General features: G+C 40.1%; 1 protein-coding gene across 1 annotated transcript in view; it reads right to left on the bottom strand.

Moving 5' to 3' along the window:
• Positions 1-1,382: 1,382 nt before the first annotated feature.
• Positions 1,383-19,707, bottom strand: part of pfkfb3 (6-phosphofructo-2-kinase/fructose-2,6-biphosphatase 3) — a 33,454-nt gene continuing 15,129 nt past the window's right edge. The window contains exons 10-15 of the mRNA XM_078535595.1: positions 18,760-18,864; positions 18,046-18,175; positions 17,737-17,799; positions 17,573-17,637; positions 13,925-14,101; positions 1,383-3,486 (exon numbers count right to left, since the gene is read on the bottom strand). Coding sequence (XP_078391721.1) covers positions 3,427-3,486; positions 13,925-14,101; positions 17,573-17,637; positions 17,737-17,799; positions 18,046-18,175; positions 18,760-18,864 — 600 coding nt within the window. The 3' untranslated portion in view covers positions 1,383-3,426. The remainder of the gene's footprint in view (positions 3,487-13,924; positions 14,102-17,572; positions 17,638-17,736; positions 17,800-18,045; positions 18,176-18,759; positions 18,865-19,707) is intronic.

Genomic DNA, 19,707 nt, shown 5'->3' on the forward strand with positions numbered 1-19,707 from the left:
TTGGCAAGGGAAAGAAAGAAGATTGAATATTAAAACAGTGGGGGGGGGGTCTGAATTTGAGGCCAATGAATATTCACCCTCAGCTATGGAATTGTCACCACTTCAAAGGGAGTGAGGCAACTTTCCTAAAATGAATCATGGATAATCATAAATGATTAGGCAGATTCAACATGGGTTTATGAAAGGGAAATGGTGTTCGAGAAATCTATTGAGTTGAGGATGAAACTAAGGATAGATAAAGGAAACACAAAGAATGTAGTCTATTTGGATTTTTAAAAGGCATTCGGTAAGGTGCACAAGATTAAGGCTCATGGGAATGGAGATAATCTGTTAGCAAGGACAGAAGATTGGTTAAAGGATAGAGATAAACAGAGTAGAGATAAAAGGGCAGAAAATGAAGACTTGGGCAAACAGATCATTTTCAGGTTGGCAGGTTGTGGGTTTTTGGGATGCTCACAAGGAGTGTTGTGGGCCTCATTTCCAGTCTATATTAACAACTTAGATGAGGGAACTGAATGTAGTGTATTCAAATTTGGCAATGATACAAAACTTGGTGGGAAAGTAAGCAGAGGACGACGAAGTTGGCAAACGGATATAGAGAAGGTTAATTGAGTTGGCAAGGTGGTAATAGATGGAGTATAATATGGGGAAAATATGAGGCTATTCACTTTGGTAGAAAGAAGAGAAAAACATCTTTAAATGCCAAGGAAATAGTGACGTGCAGAGGGATTTGGCCGCCCTTGTACAAGAAATAAAGTTAACATGCAAGTGGAGCAAGCAATTTGTAAGGCAAATTACATATTGGCCTTTATTGTAAGGGGATTAGAGTATAAGGGCAAGGAAGTTTTGCTGCAATTGTTATAGGTCTCTGGTGAGCCTACACCTGGAATGCTGTATACAGTTTTGGTCTTTGTACCCAAGGAAAAATATACTTCCCTTAGGAGGGAGTGCAACAAAAGGTTCACTAGATTGGTTCCTGGGATGAGAGGGTTGTCCCAAGAGGAGTGGCTGAGTAGAATGGGCCTATACTCTCTGAAGTTAAGAACAATGGGATGTGATCTGATTGAAACATTTGAGAAGACAGGGTCGAAGCAGAAAGGCAATTTCCCCCCTTGGCAGGAGAGTCCAGAACTGGGGAGCATAATTTCAGCATAAGAGGATGGACAATTCAGACCGAGAGGAGGAAGAATTTCTTAACTCCAGGATGTGAATCTTTGGATAGTGGATCAGCCACAATCTTATTAAATGGCAGAGCAGATTCAAGGGGTCATATGGCCTACTACTTTATGCTCTTAACTTGTCTCGATTTAAATCACAAGTAACTGGTGCAAAGAAACTCCCTTTACATTAAACAAGATGGAGAAGGAAAAGGGAAACACAAGTTGTATTAAGTTAACATTTTTTATTATTGGTCCAGCAACTGCAAAATATACATAATTGGAAAGATGTACCCTGTATACTTCTGCTGGCATAACCTAGTTATTTTCCCTCAGGAAAAAGGCAATACATACATACACAGTAGATGCAACATGCCACGCAGTTTGAGATGGAAAGCCTTTACCAAGCTCTGAACTCTCTTAAATAAATGTGTCAGAACAGAAACAGTACTACAAAATACAAAAAAAAAACTAACGTTCAACAATAAACGACAAAAATTAAACAAACAGTCTGCTCGGTTTGGCCGCCCCCCAAGCTTTGGGTTTACTCAGCCATTTTAAGTCAGAAAATAATGACGCCATTCAAATGGAATGAGAACATTTACTACAGAAAACATTTTGGTGAACGCAATTAAATCCAGTATCCACTGAAGCTGTCTTCAGCGGGTACGCAGAAGAAACCCTAGCCCCCATTTAAACCATCCCCGCCCACCCCAAAAAGTAAAATCAGATAAATAAAACTTGTGCAATAACGCATTTATCTCAAAGGGATAGAATGTGGTTATCATGCTGGTAGACTACACGTCAAGTACAGCTTCAAGCCTCCTCGCCAATACTGCTAAACTTAAGATTTATGCTGTGCAAGACAAACACACTAGGCACTGCGGTTTTACCATCCCACATATCAGCTAATGTAATAGACATAGTTTAAATGAAAGACTTAGAGCACATTAAACAAAACTAGATCCTTTGGTAAGACCAGAATCCGTTGCTGCTCTGAGCCAGTAGCACTGCTATCAGTAGACTGTATACATGAGATAGAATGTTTAAATAATCTGGTAGTTTGAAGTAATTGGTAACAAAATTTTAGTTCAAATTATTAATGTACTGAATTACCAGCTGACATTGTTCCATTAGCAGAGATTACACACACACACACACACACACACACACACACACACCAACTGTGGCCCAAGGATGCACATCAGTGATCATTACATATCAGGTAGAATTCTGTTATCCAAGTCCGGACTTCCAGAGACATCATCACTGATTTATGCAGGTGATGGAGTCCATATTATCTTACGGAATTAATAAGCATGACCTTAACTTGGAAGTTTCAATGCTGTCCTCCAACATTTAGGAACTAACATCTTCCCTTTTAAATCCTCGTTTTTGAGCACTAAATGTGCCCCTTCTCAAATCTAAGCAGAACTGGAAACCCATTTCAAGTTTTTAACGTTTCTACACAAAAAAAAAATGGCATTTCACAATGATGTGCAAACAGGTACTTTAAAATAATTAAAGTTTGACAGGTCTGATCTGTCACACTGTGCTTATGGCTCCAGGGTTGCAGTTATAAAACCAGCAGCCATTTTGGAACACAAGATCAGCATTTCACAAAAATAGTGAAATATCAGACAAATAAAAATCTAAAAAAAAACAAAAATTTGGTCAAACAGTAATGGCAATCCCAGTTTCTCCCCCATACAATACTTGGGCACTTATTTCAGTAGTGCCGAGTGCCAACTTCATTAAGAGCTTCAGCATTACAAATTTAAACTGATCACACAAAAGTCCTCTTAATTTCATAGTGTCAGTTTCAGGACCAGAAGCATTCATACATTTAATGGTCGTATGACTCATGAATGCTGAAGCATTGGAAAATTAGATTCAACCCTCATTATGCAACTATTTACATCATATATACACACACACACACACACAAACAGTTCAATATATCCCTCCAACGAGATTTACTAAGTATTTACAAACTGAAGAACAAGTTTTGTTCACTAAAAGCACTTGCACATTATTACAGTAGCAAGACATTCATATTACAGTCAACAGTGAGAATGGTCAAGGTCCTTTCTGGCAAAGTCTACAATCCATATTCTCTCCCATTTTCTCTAACGGATCACTGAATATCTCACTAGCGATGGAGATCCAAGCCAAGAAATCCAATGTTTCCTCAATGTAGGAAGGGACCAGGCAGGGGGAGTGGGGGGATCGAAATATAACGCAGCCTTAGAAACTAGAAAGGAAGGTTTCATTCTTGGGTCGAGAGTGTCACCACAGCATCTGAAGATCTCGGCATCTCATTCACCATCTGTTGAGTAAAGAGAAAATTGAGAATACATACAAATAAAATATTTCAATTAAAAATAGGCGAACATGGAAAGCTGCATGCATGCAAGCAAACTAAAAAGGACTGATTATTGAAGCTCATTTATCTGTTGCATATTATGCTAGAGAAGCAGAGACTGACTCTGTTAAACAGTTAAATGGTCTGATTCAATCCCCAATATCTGATCGATGAGCTTCCTGCAATAAGAATTGTGATACAAGCTTTCTTTCAATGATTGTACACTAAGTCCACATACCACAGATTTGCAACGCCTCATAAAAAGAACATGCAAATAGTGGAATAAATGACCAGTACGGGTAGGTTAGACTGACCTTCCCAGCACAACTCATTATTTACATTTAGCGCAACACTCCTCTCCATTCATGGGTAGATTAATTTAGGGGGGGATTAAAAATTAATTCAAAGGATTTCTTGTTAAACCATAGAGACTCAGCACAGCTGTGATAAACCAACAGGATGTCTTATTGCATATCCAGGAACATGAAGTGTGTCGTGCAAAGTTGCAAAGCAAGCCTTGACAAATTGTTTTTTTTAGCCACATCGTATAAGTAGAAAAGGGTTCATTTATGACTCAGGAGACTGGAGTATGAGGTTTGAACCTATGACTATGCAGCACAGCCATAACCTTCAATAGGCTGACTCATGCAACCTTCATTTCCTGGAGGCATCCTTTAAAGTCCTTCTTTCATTAAAGTACAAGTTAAAAGTAGGTACTTTCCAAGTTTGGGTATTGGTTTTATTTCCAAAAGTTTATTCAATCTGGGCACATCATTTAAACAGCATTTTATGAGAGTTGAGGAAGAGAGGATAAAAGCTATTCAATAATCATCCACTCACACCCCAATCCCTTCAAACTGTGGTTGCAAATTTAGACCTTTGTGAGGCAGGGATCAAATTTTTGGGCAACATTCGACAAGATTAGTCTCTTGGACCAAATTCACAGGAACATTCAATTGCATGTCGAGAATGGCTTGTGGAGCAAAGTTTTGTGAATAAACTCTTGTTTACCCATCATCTCAGTGATCATTGACCTACACCGACTCCTGATTAAGCAACGTCTTGATTTTAAAATTCTTATCCTCGGTTTCAAAGCCCGCCATGGTCTCACCCCTCAATCTCTAACCTCCTCCAACCCATCTACACTCCTTCATTCCTAGCCTCTTGTGCAGTTCCAATTTTAAATTGCTCCACTAATTAGTGGCCGCGCCTTCAGCTACCAGGGCCCCAAGCTCTGGAATTCCCTCCCTAAACCTCTCCGCATCTCTTTCTTTATTTTAGGGTGTTTCTCATTGGTCCCAGTATTTCCTTATATGGCTCAGTGTCCAATTTTGATTAACAATGCTGCTGTGAAGCATCTGGTGACATCTTGCTCCATTAAAAGGTGCTACACAAATACAATTTGACGTTCTAATGCTTGTGTGTCAATTTTACTTTCTGTAGCTTAAAGTTAGATTCATGAGTTTATACATTCAATTGTAAATCTCCTGCGTAACACCTTGCCCAATATCATGAGGTATACTTTATTTATCAGACGAGGCCTGCTTGAACAAGGTAGCTTTCACTAGAGTTCCAAACATTTATTTGCGCCAGGAGTAAAATCTTTCCTCCTCCTCCCCCCACTGCCAAACCACCTCACAAATATAACCTCCGAAGTGCAGGTCTTACAGTATCATGAGCAAATGTGTAATCTTGGTGTTTGACACAATAGCCAAGTGCCTCTATTTCCATTTGAAGCAAAAATGAAAGATCTTCCACCAGTGAAAGATTTCATTTCTAACTAGCCCTGCAAACAAAGTACTAACAGGATCACTATAGCATCATAAGGCAAGGCCAGCATACATTTAGCCAGTTACCTTCGAAGGATTAACAAGGATAAAATGTTGAGATAATGAAAGACTGTACGTCTGAGGATGGAAAGTGAGAAGAGGAGAAAGAAAGAGATGACTGAACGCTGAACTGGACAAACATCAACATACAAGAAAGAGTACATTTGTAGCACTTTTTTGGTAGAATTTTCAGTTATAAAGTCTGCTTAAAAAGGTCCAAGGTTTTATTCAAAAGTATCTGGGTTCATGCAAGAATCCAAGTTATGCAAAATTTGTTTTTCGGATTGAAAAAGAAAACGTCTATGGTGAATATTAAAATAGTAGGGCCAAAGCTACAAAAGATGGCTCGTGTTTGGTTACCTCAAGTTATTTATTCTTTCACGGGGTGCGGGTACCACTGACTAGGCCAGCATTTATTGCCCATCCCTAATTGCCCTCGAGAAGGTGGAGGTGAGCTGCCTTCTTGAACCGCTGCAGTCCGTGTGGTGTAGGTACATCCACAGCGCTGTTAGGGAGGGAGTTCCAGCATTTGGGCCCAGCAACAGTGAAGGAACAGCAATATATTTCCAAGTCAGGATAGTGTGTGGTTTGGAGAGATTTAATGATGAACATGCACCCAAACCATTTTCATGAAAAAGCCAAGTAAAAAAGCTGGAGAAGTGTGAAATTTATACTCAGAATGGTCCAAGATATTTTCTTCACTGTTAGATGGCATTTGAGACAAGACTAGGGCCAGGTACCCAAAATGCTAACTCTGAAGAACTTCTGAAGTGTCCATTCAGAGGCGTCTCTTCCTTAAACAACTGGCCACCTGATTTGAGGTTACACCCATCTGTTAACCATTAGAAATACAAACAGGTGCAATGGAAAGCCTTAAAAAAAAAGGCAAACACTTTCTTGGCAAAACTTGGTTGTGAAAGCAGGAAAGGATACAAAAATGTTAAAAATGAATATTTTATTTAAGTCACGCAATGCATATTTTCCCTTCAAGAAAGACGACAGGTTAAATTGCCACCATCAACACTCAACAAAGGGGCGATAGAGAAGGTGGGGGAAAGAAAGAGGAAACAGAATGGGGGGAGGGGAGAAGAACTTAAATTCACCACACTCAAAACTAGATGCAAAAAATCAGTCAGAAAAGCAACTTAAGATATTTAAGTAACACCACCAACACCCCCTCCCACCCCCCACCAACCCCAGTCCTGTCCAGAAATCGTAAGAATTAGATCTATGTGGGGGTAGTTTTAGTGTTTTGAAACCTTTAGGTATGTGGTACGATCTGGAGCTCACGAGTAAAACAAATATTTCTGCGATGGAACCAAAAGATGATGTCAAATTTTCATTTCAGCTCACTGCCCAGCTCTTATTCAATATCTAAAACAGCAAGCCAGTATTGCTCAGGTCTAAAAGTTAAGACAAGAGAGAATCCCATCCGTAATTTTAAAAAAAGGCTACCTGATGCTAATTTTAAAAATGAACTTGGTGAATTCGCAGAAAATGACAGAACAGTGAGAAAAAGAGTGCATCCTGACTCATCGCAGCTTTGGATATTGGTAGACCTGCTCTTTCAGGTACTGCTTTAGGGTTTTATTTCCGCATTCTTGGTTTCCTTTCAAATATCAAAAATATGCGTCTATGAAACACAAATAACGTTTTAAACCGGGAGAGCCTCCAAAGGGGCTTCAAAAGCTTGCTATTTTTAAACTGAAGTTCAATAGTACTCACTCTACATCTTTGCCTACAAGCACTTTTTTTTATATAAATAAAGCCTTTACAGAGTTTGCTTCCCAAATCCCATTTCTGGAATAGTCATGTACGTCAGAGAAAGCGCACTGTTAAATGGCACTGAAGAGGAGCTGGTTAAGTTAGAAATTCTGTCAGCAGTGTTGGGGGTAGCATGGTGACTATTTATGCTGTCATAATACACTGCAGACTTCAAAAGGTTTTCCAAACTTTTTCATGAAGGCACTGTCTTTGGTGAAAAAAATATTAATTTGTTAATGGAAACAGTTTGAAAACAGATTGAGACTGCAAATGGATTTAAAACATCAGCTGAGAAACAGATCATTCCAAGGTGGACTTAATGCAAAAAAAAATGTGATCCCAAATATCTGTTTTCCATCTCCGATTGTAAATATTAATTAGTTTACAAGCAGTCTTGCCCATTTTAGAGAAAAATAAAAACTGTCGATCCATTCAAAGCCAGTCCTGTGCATTATCAGAGCCCACACTAACAAATTACTACTTCAAAAGATAGCAGAGAGAGAGAGTGAGAGAGAGAGAAAAGGAAATACTTACAGGTAAGCCTTTCCTATTAAAGGCTGAAGAGTGAAAAAAAATGTATATAAAAAAAAAGTAGAGAACACAGAACTTGATTTACAAATTCAAACACAAAAACATAATAGTCAAAATGAGTTTTGAACAAAATCAAATGCATCTTCCTCTTGATCCAAGCTAGACATCATACTTATCAAGAGCTTATTTTTATGAAAATAAACGTAAAAGGTCACAGCAAAGGAGAAAGCCCAGACAAGCTCCCCACAGCATCTATTTATATATTATTGTGGACAAAGCTTCACTATTTAAAAAAAAGAGGGTTTTTAAAGTCTACACTGAAACAGACATGTATAGACCCTTAAAAAAGAGACAGAAAATGTTACAAATACTCAAATGGCTTAAAGATTGGTGGGGGAGACATGGGCTTCAATTCATAGATGATTGGCACCAGCACTAGGGAAGGTGAGAGCACAGGGTCCGTTGGAAGGGTCTTCACCTGAACCGTGCTGGGACCAGTGTTCTGGCGAGTCGTATAACTAGGCAGTAGAGAGGACTTTAAACTAAATAGTAGGAGGGGGGCATGAAGGGATCAAGTATGCGTAGATGTGCGAAATTAAAGAGATAACACAAGGCAAGAGAGTAAGGTAGCATTAAGGGGAATGATAATCAGAGAGTGGCAGGAAGGGACAGAAAGGCCAGAGGTTGCAAAAATAGTAAAAGGACAGAACTAAAGAATCTGTATCTAAATGCACTTAGCATTTGTTAAAAGATACAGATGAATCGAGAGCTCAAATAGAAATAAATATCTATGATCTGATGGCCATTACAAAGATATGTGGGAATAGTTTATAGGGCCTCTAACAGTAACCACGCTGTAGGACGGGGTATGCAACAAAGGTAATCATGGGCGATTTTAATCTACATATTGATTGGATGAATCAGATTGGCAAAGGTAGCCTGGAAGAAGAGTTCATTGATTGGTTTCGGGACAATTTCTTAAAGCAGCACATTCTATAGCCAGAGAGCAGATTTGGTAATGTGCAACAAAACAGCCTTAATTAATGACCTCATTGCAAAGGCGCCCCTAGGTAGCAGTGATCAGAACATGATTGAATTTTACATTCAGTTCGAGGGAGGGAAGAGTGGGTCTAAGACTAGTGTTTTAAACTTAAATAAGGGCAGTTATGAGGGTATGACAACCGTACTAGCTAAAGTGAACCGGGGAATTAGATAAAGGGATAAGTCAGTAGAGATGCAGTGGCAGACATTTAAGGAGATATTTCATTACACTCAGGTACATTCCAGTGAGAAAGATAGACTCTAGGGGAACAACACACCATCTGTGGCTAACTAAGGAAATTGAAGATAGTGCCAAATTGAAAGAAAAAGCATACAATTCCACAAAGTTGAGTAGCAGATCAGAAGTTGGACAGAGTGTAAAAAAACAGCAAAGAATGATGAAAAGAATAATTGGGGGAAGAAATTAGAGTACAAGAGAAAGCTAGCTAGAAATATACAAAACAAGTCAAGAGCTTCTACAGGCATTTAAAAAAGAAAAAGTAAAGTGAGCATTGGTCCTCTAGAAAGTAAGAATAGGAACTAATAATGGAAAATAAGTGGTGGATGAATTGGACAGATATTTTGCATCTGTCTTAGTGGTAGAGGATACAAATTACATCCCAGAAATAATGGTGAATCAAGGGATGAAAAGTTGGGAGGAACTGAAAACAATTACAATCACGAGGGAAAAGTGACTGAGAAAACAAACCAAAAGCTGACAAGTTCCCAAGTCCAGGTGGACTTTATCCTAGGGTCTTAATAGAAGTAACTGAGATAGTAGATACATTGGTTTTGATTTTCTAAAATTCCCTAGATTCTGGAAAGATCCCATCAGATTGGAAATAGCAAATGTAACTCGTCTATTCAAGAAAGGGAGACAGACAGAAAGTAAGAAACTATAGGCCAGTTAGTTTCACATATGTCATAGGAAAATGCTGGGATCTATTAAGGAGGTTATAGTGGAGCTCTTAGTAAATCTCAATGCAATCAGGCAGAGTCAACATGGTGTTGTGAAAGAGAAATAGTGTTTGACTAATTTATTAATTAGAGCTCTTTGAGGAGGTAACAAGCAACAAGGATAAAGGGGAATGTGTGGATGTGCTGCACCTAGATTTCCAGAAGGCATCCGACGAGCTGCCACATCAAAAAGTTACTAAGCAAAATAAGAGCTCATGGTGCAGAGGGTAACAAATTAGCATGAACAGAGGATTAGTTAGCTAACAGGGAACAAAGCATTGGCCTAAGTGGGTCATTTTCAGTTAGGAAAGATGTAATGAGTGGAATGCCACAGGGATCAGTGCTGATGACTCAACTATTTACAATCAGTACCAATGATATGGATGAAGGGGCTAAATTTTCTGATGGCAAAAAGATAGGTAGGTTGTGAAGAGGACATAAGGAGTCTGCAAAGGCAGGTTAAGTGAGTGGGCAAAAATACAGCATATGGAGCATAATGTGGAAAAACGTGAGTCCACTTTGGCAGGGAAAAGAAGAAAAACAATATATTATTTAAATGGAGAGAGAGTGCAGAACTCATTGGGCATTGGCAGAGCCACATCTGGAGTATTGTGTACAGTTTTTGACTCCTTATTTAAGAAAAGGACAATTGCATTACAGGTTAAGTATCCTTCATCCAAAATCCTTGGGGCCATCTGCATTTTGGATTTCACATAATTTTGGTTTTTAGGTACCTTCATTACAAAAGCCTAAGCCTAGGTTAGCTATAGTCAAATGTAAATAAAATGGCTAGAAAAGTAAGATGCATCACAATAATAAATACAGAGTATATGCAATAAGTTTCTTTTCCACATGTTTACCATGAAAATCACAAGGTAAACAGTGCAGACAAACAACTAGACTTCCTGTGCTAAAAGTCTGAAGTTCAAAAGAAGTGTGGTTTTTGGATGTGTTTGGTTTTCAGATTTATGGATAATTGATACTCCACCCCTGTAGAAACATTTCAGAGAAGGTTCACTCCACTGATTCCTGGGATGAGGGGCTTATCTTCTGAGGGAAGGTTGAACAGGTTGGGTCTGCATCCACTGGGAGTTTAGGGCCAGGATTTTTACCTGGTCAGGCAGCCGGGCCCGGGAGGAGCGGTTGCAAAGTCAACCACCACCCACGATCGGGCCCCGACATAGATTTCACGCTGGCCAATTAACAGCCAGCCAGAGTGAACCGCACACTGCGGCGCTCAGCGCTGCTGGGGCGGGAGGAGAGCGAACGCAGAAGTTCGCGCATGCGAGCAGGTGGGCACAACGAAAGTTGCGAGGCACAGAACTGCCTCAAGGGAGCTGAAGATTTACCAACTCAAAAATTAAAAGCTTAAGCAATGTTAAAAACATGTCCCCTCATGTGGCTCCGTCACATGAACAGGAACATGTTATGAATGAAATTTTAAAATGTTTGTGTTGTTGTTGTTGGAAACCTGGTCCCGCCCGTGCATGATGTTTCCTAAAAAAATCCAAAGGCCGCTTGGCTTTTTCGCCTGCCCAGCAACCATAAATTTAATTTGATTATTACTTCAAAGGCCTCACTAGGGCCTGTTCATTGTCGGTGGGCACACTGCCAACTCCCACACGCGCCCGTCGACTGAAACATCGCGCGAGTGCGTGATGACATTGGGACGTTCGCCTGACGTCATCGTGCGTCATTTTGCGCTCGAGCAGGTCGGGCATGTGCCTGCCCAGCGCAAATTTCTGCCCTAGACGATCGAGAGGTGATCTTATTGAAGCGTACAAGATCCTGAGGGGGGGATTTACAGGGCGGATGCTGAAAGGAAGTTCCCCCTTGCGGGAGAGACTAGAACTCAAGGACACACGGTTTTAAAAAATAAGGGGCCTTCCATTTAAGATGGAGATGAGGCTGTGGAACTCTTTCCCAAAGAGTGGAGGAGGCAGGGTCATTGAATATTTCTTAGGCAGAGATAGGTAGGTTCTTGACCAACAAGGGAGTCAAAGGCAGGAAGGTGGCCTTTAGGCCACAATCGTATCTTATTGATGGCAGAGTGGGCCCGAGGGGCCAAATGGCCTACTCTTGTTCCTAATTCATATACACTCGGCAGGTCTGGCAGCATTGGTGGAGAGGGAAGCAGAGTTAACATTTCAGGTCAATGACCTTTCGCCAGAGCTGGGAGAATATCGGAGATGTTGTAGGTTTTAAGCACGTACAGGGGCAAGTGGTGGGGGGTAAAGAGGAGGAGGAGGAGGAGGTGGAGTGGGGCGGGGAAGAGGAGGGGGTAGTTGGGGAATGGGGAAGGAAACAACAAGGCATAGGATGCAAAGCAGGAGAGATTGTATGATAAAGCTTTGATTCTGCTGAAGGGTCCTGAGGACTCGAAACGTGAACTCTTTTCTTCTCCGCCGATGCTGCCAGACCTGCTGAGTTTTTCCAGGTAATTCTGTTTTTGTTTTTGATTCACAGATACTGCCAGACCTGCAGAGTATTTTCCACATTTTCTGTTTTTATTTCAGATTTTCGGCACCAACGGTATTTTGCTTTTATATTAATATCCACACCCTGGTTTGAATTAAGCGTCTGGTGGTCATAAAAGCCAGACATTAGTACTGGGAGAGGAAAACAGTTATAGTGTCTATTTAAAATGAGTCATAAAGTACCTTTCCCATAATCCAGGTATTGTATGGAGCAGATTAAATCAAAACACTACCTTGACCAAAGAGCAACCCCACATGTTCCAATCCCCAAACCTCTTTCCACAACAATCTTTGGACTAAATGGGGTTATAACCATGTTAGGACCAATTTGGGGGTAATTTTAAGCTATGGACCCACACTTTAGAGGGAACTAGCTTAAATCTTTCCAAATTAAATTATGCCAGATAGAGCACAGATCATGTTAGAACTGGGTTCAAGTACAGGTCCCTGGGTGTGAAGGTTGTGCTAACTGCCTGTGCAATGCAACTTCTCTACAGAGAATATCCACATTAATACCATTGTTAGTAACAGCTACTGAGTAACAGTCATCCCTCTTTCTCCCTCCGTCACCTCCATTCACATTATGCAGGGTCGCACTCGTGAAGCATAGAAATTTACAGCACAGGAGGACATTCGGCCCATTGTATCTGTGCTGGCCAGGAAACAGTTATCCAGCCTAATGCCACTTTCTAGCTCTTGGCCTGCAGTCTTGTGGGTTACAGCACTTTAAGTACTTTTTAAATTCAATAAGGGTGTCTGCATTTACCAGATTTTCAGAGGGTGAGCTTCAGACCACGCCCTCCTCCCACCTCCCAAATCACCCACTGGGTGAAACATTTTCTACTCAACTCCCCTCTAATCCTTCTACCAATTACTTTAAAATTACACCCCTTGTTTATTGGCATCTCTGCTGAGGGAAGACCTCTCACTGAGGGAGGTTTTGAATAAGGCAGACACAAGCTGGAGTTTTAACACAAAGAATGTCCCTAGTGCAGTCAATGGCGTAGAAACTTCTAAGAGAGTCTGCTACTTAAAACACACTTGGATTGCTCCTATTCCTTATTCTAATATCTATTAGTTGACAGCAACATGAATTTTTTACTGTCTCAACAACCCTCTCAGATTCCCCAGTTGCACAAAAAAAAAGTGGCATAATGCTATTGCCGGATAAAAATAGACTGGATTCTTCAAAATTAAAACGAAAGCAAATTCCTCTCAATTCAAAATTCAGTTGGAAATCCTACCGAAGTACCAGCTTTTATTAAAATCGCAATATGAGCACTGAATAAACCTCACACAAAACACTCAATTAAACAAGGGTAGACTGTATTAAATGGATAAGCTTAATGTGTGGCACCTCTCAGACTGGAGTAGATCCTCAATAAGGTCGGTTTTTACAAATAAACGAAAGTAGCTGTTAGTATACATTCGGAATTAAAGAGATGGTTAATTTTATTACATTAACTAAAAATACTGGTTTCAAATTTCGAAACTTCACAACTTGAGTTTGTAGAGAAATGGTCTTTTTCGCATCCTTTGGAATGTACAGCGATGCAAGAATATTCCAGGTATGTTTAAAAGCAAGCAGGCTAAGCCAGCATAAAAATTGCACAGCTAAGTTAGTTGAGCATCTTCATTCACCAAAGCAGCAACTATTCTCATGTACGGCTACATTTTAAAGAAGCAATTAGTAAGATTAGGGAGCACAGAGCATGATTTTATGCAGAAGACATACTCAGAATCTGCAGATTATAAGCAAAAAGCAGCAGCGACAGCCATAATGGTACAGAACATTCGACTAACTTGTCCAGGCAGGGCTGTGGACACTTCAGAGGCCAGGCAGACAGGCATGGCTGAGGAAGACGAGGCCACATGGTCCTCTAGGCCTTCAATCCTCGGCTTTTTGTTGGGCTCTGGGCTTGCCAAGGGGGTAACACTATTGCGACGCATGAGTGGGTTAGATCCCTTCTTACCAATGTCCTGGTCAAAGCGAATGGGGGGGAAAAAAAAAATGTAAAAGAGAAAGCTATATTACAATAGGAGCATTTCAAAAACCAAAAACTCTTAATAAAATCACTACAAATTTATACATCACACCTGCCCAAGAGTGGGCAGAAGGGGAAGGCAGCAGCTGTGCTAAATCAGACCACGGTCACTTGACTGCTGACACCATTGTTAATGCTGAAATTCGTACCTAGTCCTTACGATCAAAGCTGCCCATGTTCACAGTCACCCATTTTTATGAACAGAACTTTAAAATGGGCACCAAGTTAGACTTGTTCAAACAAAAACCTTAACTATATAAGTTTGGCAAAAGCATTTAGCTTTAACCTACAAACTTCATTCTACTGAAGGTTTTGACAAGACCTTTCACACTCGTACAGCAGCCCAATCGTTTTACTAGGTCGAGAGGTCAGGGGCGAGGCCGTTTTGAAAATATAGCATCCAACAAATGCTCACATTTCTTCGATGCAAGTCTCAAGGCTGGTTTGAGTGAGCCAACCTGATAAATCTCTTGCCCTAAAAGGTGAGATGTACAAATCTCTCCATTAAGGACAGGCGATTTGCCACCAAACAGAAAAAACACGCACAAATAGAGTTCAAAATTCCCCATCCCCCACAGAAAAGGTCCATTGTGATAGTATATAAGGGTGGCAAACATCACTCACTACAGCACCGACCTTTCTGACTCACAGAACAGAGTTTACAGAGCGCATCAACTCAACAGCCAAGGCTCCTCCAAAGGGCAATAGCTGTTCTAATCTTAAGTGTGGCAGGTTTCTTGTACCCAGCCAATGAACAGCAGGTACAAATCAATAATATGGCTGTGCTTTTAGCCTTCCAAGTAACCGAGGGCAGAAGCAAGCTACAAACCAGTTCAACACTAAAGAAAATCAAAACCTAACTTTAATTAACTCTCCCAAAGGCAATCATCTTTTGCCATCTGCTCAAACAGTAGCAATTCAGAGGGAGAATTCAATGACATATTGTGACCTTGTATTTCATCCATGTCTATATTCTTCATATAGAAGAATTCTAGATCAAGTGCACATTAGATTATTCAATGGTGTGAGCTTCACACCAGAATCTATTCCTGTTCCAATGAAATATCGATACAGATGCACCTCCCAATGCAGCTAAATCACCCAGATGAGATTATCTAACTCAGATTACATCAAGGATCAGACATGCCTTGCCCAAGGTATAGGGTTCAGAACTATTTCTGAGCCATCAGTGGGATCAAGTCATCTACTAACCCAGTGTAAATGTATAATCTCACAATGCTCGAATAAGCACCTCTCTAAGTCACTAGTAGATAGGCATCTCACCTGCTGCTGTCCCTGGTGTCAGGCAGGTCCTCAAGGGCAGATTAAAAATTCCACCATGTTTGTTCTAAGAATGGCCAGGACAAGAGAAACTGAATCAGTTCCACTTATGACCAACTCACTAAACATTACTGTGCATCAAGAGAAACTCAGGGATGTAGCAGCATATTTCAGGAGGTTCTTGATCTTGGAAGTCATGCATCTCATCTGCAGCTTATTGGGCCTATGTGCATGCAAATCAACTGCTATGTTGACCCACACAACAGCACTTCACATCCACTGAAATACTTTTCTTGAAGTGCTCTGGGATTTCCTGGGAGATGTAATATAGCCTTAGGTACATTTCAGGTTCTGGTGTTAATACACATGGCAGCTCCTTATTCAAATAACCAGACCAATTTCTAGTGCTCCAGTTATTGGCCACTATGAAACTCAAAGGAACCATTTATTATTATTTGTTCATGGTACGTGAGCATCGCTGGTAAGGCCAGCAGTTATTACCCATCCCTAATTACACTTGAGATGGTAATAATTTAAATAAGTCATCACCTAGTATACAAAGAACAACAAAAGTTTATTATTCTACTGATCTTTGTTAGTTTATCAACTGCACTTCTCCCATTTTCTCCATGTATAGCATTAATAGAATTACTTAAACACTTGAGCCTACTTTGTTTGAATTTAAAATTTTAATCTAAGAAAAAAAAGAAACCCCAATAACATTTTATGTAAACTTTTAAGCCAGGTGGAAACATTTTACATTTTCTGTGGTGCAAGCAAAACAGGAAATATATTCAACAGCAAGCACTGCTGCCTCCCTAGGAGTGTTTGCTGACAAAACCACTTCCATTTTATGCTGTAGCAGAAACTGCATTGAGTAATCTAAACAGCATTGTCTCATCTTGGAGCCAAAGAATTACTGCTCGTGAGTTATGGCAGCAGTTTAGGTACAATAATTAGGGGATTTGGTGCTTAACAAAACAGTTAAGACACTGCTCGAGAACCCCCGAGGACATTTTCCCTTTTGCCCACTTCCTAACAGCCAGCTCAGTTAGAGGGACTGGAAGAGGATTTGGGCACTTCTCCTCATCAGCAGATAGAAGCTCAAAACACCATGAAGAATTGAAAATGATCCTCAGATACTAAGAGTCCACCCTCATTTTTACCACGCAAAAGACTCGAAACTCACAGACTACGGAAGGGAAGAAAGATGCGCCTCATTAATAGTGTTCACGGAGTGCTTCAGGATGGAATAGGACTTAGAGGGTCTTTTTGCATCCACCATTTATTCACATTCAGCAGAACTGAAAAAATAAACTGCTCTCATCCAATTTGGTAAATGGAGACTGGACAAAATCAGCTGGCAAGTCAGGCTAACCTGCAGCATGGAGCACCAGTGCACACTGACTACTGACAAGTGGCAGGATTCACATTCAATCCTTCTCAATCATACAATGCAGAACGAGCTAACCAACGCACAGGAAACAGTAGCCCTTACCAAGCACCGCATGATATATGGTGCCTGAACACCGGTGGTGGCTTGCTGATTCAATACTGACTCAAATCAACAGCAAAAGCACGTGTTAGAAAGGTTATACAGAGGTCAGGGGAGGTGAAATCCATTGTCTTCGTTGACAAGTAAATATCAATTTCCAAAATAGCCTTTAAAAATGTCACCTTTTAGATTATCAACTGTGTGTTTTTTTCCTAGAACACTCTCCACTCCAAAAATGCTACAAGAACTTTTCACAGGTTTCCCCCCTTCCTCAAAAGTCAGCTTTGAAACCGAGGTAATTATAATGCAATTCAAAATCGGCTTTTCTTCCTCTAAATTAATGCAAGCCAGCCACAAGCGAACAGCTAATGCACCTCCAGCTAATGCATTACTTCGCAAGATTCCCTCTCTCTTTAATTAAAACCCATTTCCCATGTATCAAATCACTGTCTCCTCAATTAAAGGGACTGGAATTTACGCAGTTTGATGCAGAACCCAGGTTTCAGTTTTTCACTCATTTCCCGCCCCATGATATTCTCAATTGTGTCAGACACTTGCTAAACTATGATGCAAGGCCTGATTCAAATGAAACCAGAGTCCACACTGCAATGCAATAAACTGAACACTCACCTCTGGTCGATCTCTGTGTGTGTTTACTGCCTCCACGTTCAAAAAGATAGACTCAACCTTACAGCCTATTTAAAAAACAGAAAATTAAAGCCAGTCACGGACTTGAATTTGAAACGTGATCTATCCGGGATAACAGATTCATGCAAAGAAATCATATAACTCACCATATGCAAATGGAGTCAGCTTTAATACCGTGTGAAGAGGACACTTTAGATACGGTAGCTCATCTAAAAGGCAGAAACAACCGATTGTAAGTGAACACCAATACAGTATTTAATCCCCTTGCCAAGTTCAACATTTGATACTGTGCGTGGTAGACACAGATGAATCCAACTGCACTGCACCACTGGAGTTTAGATTATATTGTGCACTATCTAGATTAGTGCTTTATAGACAAGAGGAAGTTGGTCATGTGTACAAATGAAAGAGAAAATAACTGGAGACTACAGAATGTCCCTGTTCAATTCACATACCTGCACTTTTATCTAGAAAGTATGCAAGGAGGCAGCGCATGACAGCTTGGTGACAGATGACCAAGACATTCCCCTGTCTCTCCAGTTCCATGATAACAGGTTCCAGACGTTGCACCAAGTCTTGGTAGGACTAAAAAGTAGAAACCAAAAAGATTATTCCATTTACACGTTCAAGTTAACATTTTCAGGAGGCAGATATAACAGGATTTTTTTTTTTAAAAAGTGAGGGATTAAGTACTATTGTGGATTATCTACAGCAAGATCTTCGCAAAAGTTAATGAGATAATCCTACAAACATTCTGGAAGTTACTATGGAAATTCCAGCCTTCAAAAGAAGGATTACAGAACTAGCTTTGGATCTACTCAATACCCTACTAAAACAGTCATGAAAGTAACGTCTGCTTCTGTGCTTTGTTAAATAATTTAATCTTCAACATGTTTTAGTGCTAATGCAGTTATGCTCAGTCAACTCCATACAAGCTGCTGCCATGTATAACCTATTGCATATTTTGTATTTCTGACCTATGCAGAGATGACTAGTTTCTGTGTGTGCAAGAGTTTTAAAATGTCTACTCCATGCTCAGGCCTCCAGCTCTTTCTACAGCCTGGTTTACCCCAACCCAGAGTCCACACCCAGGCTTAATCAATCAAGCACTGTGAGCATCAATAATAAACTAACTCAAACACAGAATAATTGAACACTGCATAACCTACCTCACCAGTTGGGTAGCGGTAATAATATTTGTCTTGTTCACGTAATGCATATTCCTCAGGATACTGTTCCTTTATTTCTTCATATGTCATATCCTCACATACACCCTGTAATAAATACAAAGACATCTTAACTCAAAGCATGTCATTGTTTACCCCTCATCCCCAAATGTCAAATTAGTCTTTAGCATATTTGATTCCATGCTAAATCATTTAAATTTAAACACAGTAGAGCTCTTGCCAGTGTATCATAACCAACAGCTGCACTATACTGCTGTAAAAACTAAAGGCTTCTGCAACAATCTATTGCAACCAAAGTTACATGTCTAGTTTGCAACACTGTTCTCTTCACAGGGTTTTCCATGTTTAGGTGCAGAGAACTATGGGTCAACATGCTAATAAAATCAATCACTGCATTCCTTAAAAAAGGATAAAAAGCTTCTATTTATATAACACCTTTCACAACCTCGGGACATCCCAAAGCGTTTCACAGGCACTCTACTTTTGAAACGTATTCATTGTTGTAGAATGTAGGAATTTCAAGACCAAAGGTGAGTCCTGAATTAACCCAGATCAAACTGCAGCATTGTTAATTGTAGTACCAAATACAAGCCTACAAATCACATCTTGCCAGATCAAATCAAAGTCATTTTCTTCATCGACAGCAATACTTGGACAATTTAACCTCAGTTTCTTGTTTGGACTAGACCATGCTATAATTAGTAGATTTAAAATCAATCAGTTTATGGTGACAATACTGAAGTGATGGGTCATATTTACTGTTCAAGACAAACTAGATGATCAGTAGTGTAAGCAAGGATACCGTGCCACAAGTTGGTGAACACAGGTTTGTACACACGTTTGTGCCCTTTTAAAGTTAGATGTTAACCATGCAAGGGGACAGTGGCATGCACACCTAATAGTAGCTAACTGAAATGCAAAAATATATAA

The sequence above is a fragment of the Cetorhinus maximus genome, unplaced genomic scaffold (assembly GCF_964194155.1).
Source record: "Cetorhinus maximus unplaced genomic scaffold, sCetMax3.hap1.1 HAP1_SCAFFOLD_549, whole genome shotgun sequence".
Taxonomy (NCBI): Eukaryota; Metazoa; Chordata; class Chondrichthyes; order Lamniformes; family Cetorhinidae; genus Cetorhinus; species Cetorhinus maximus.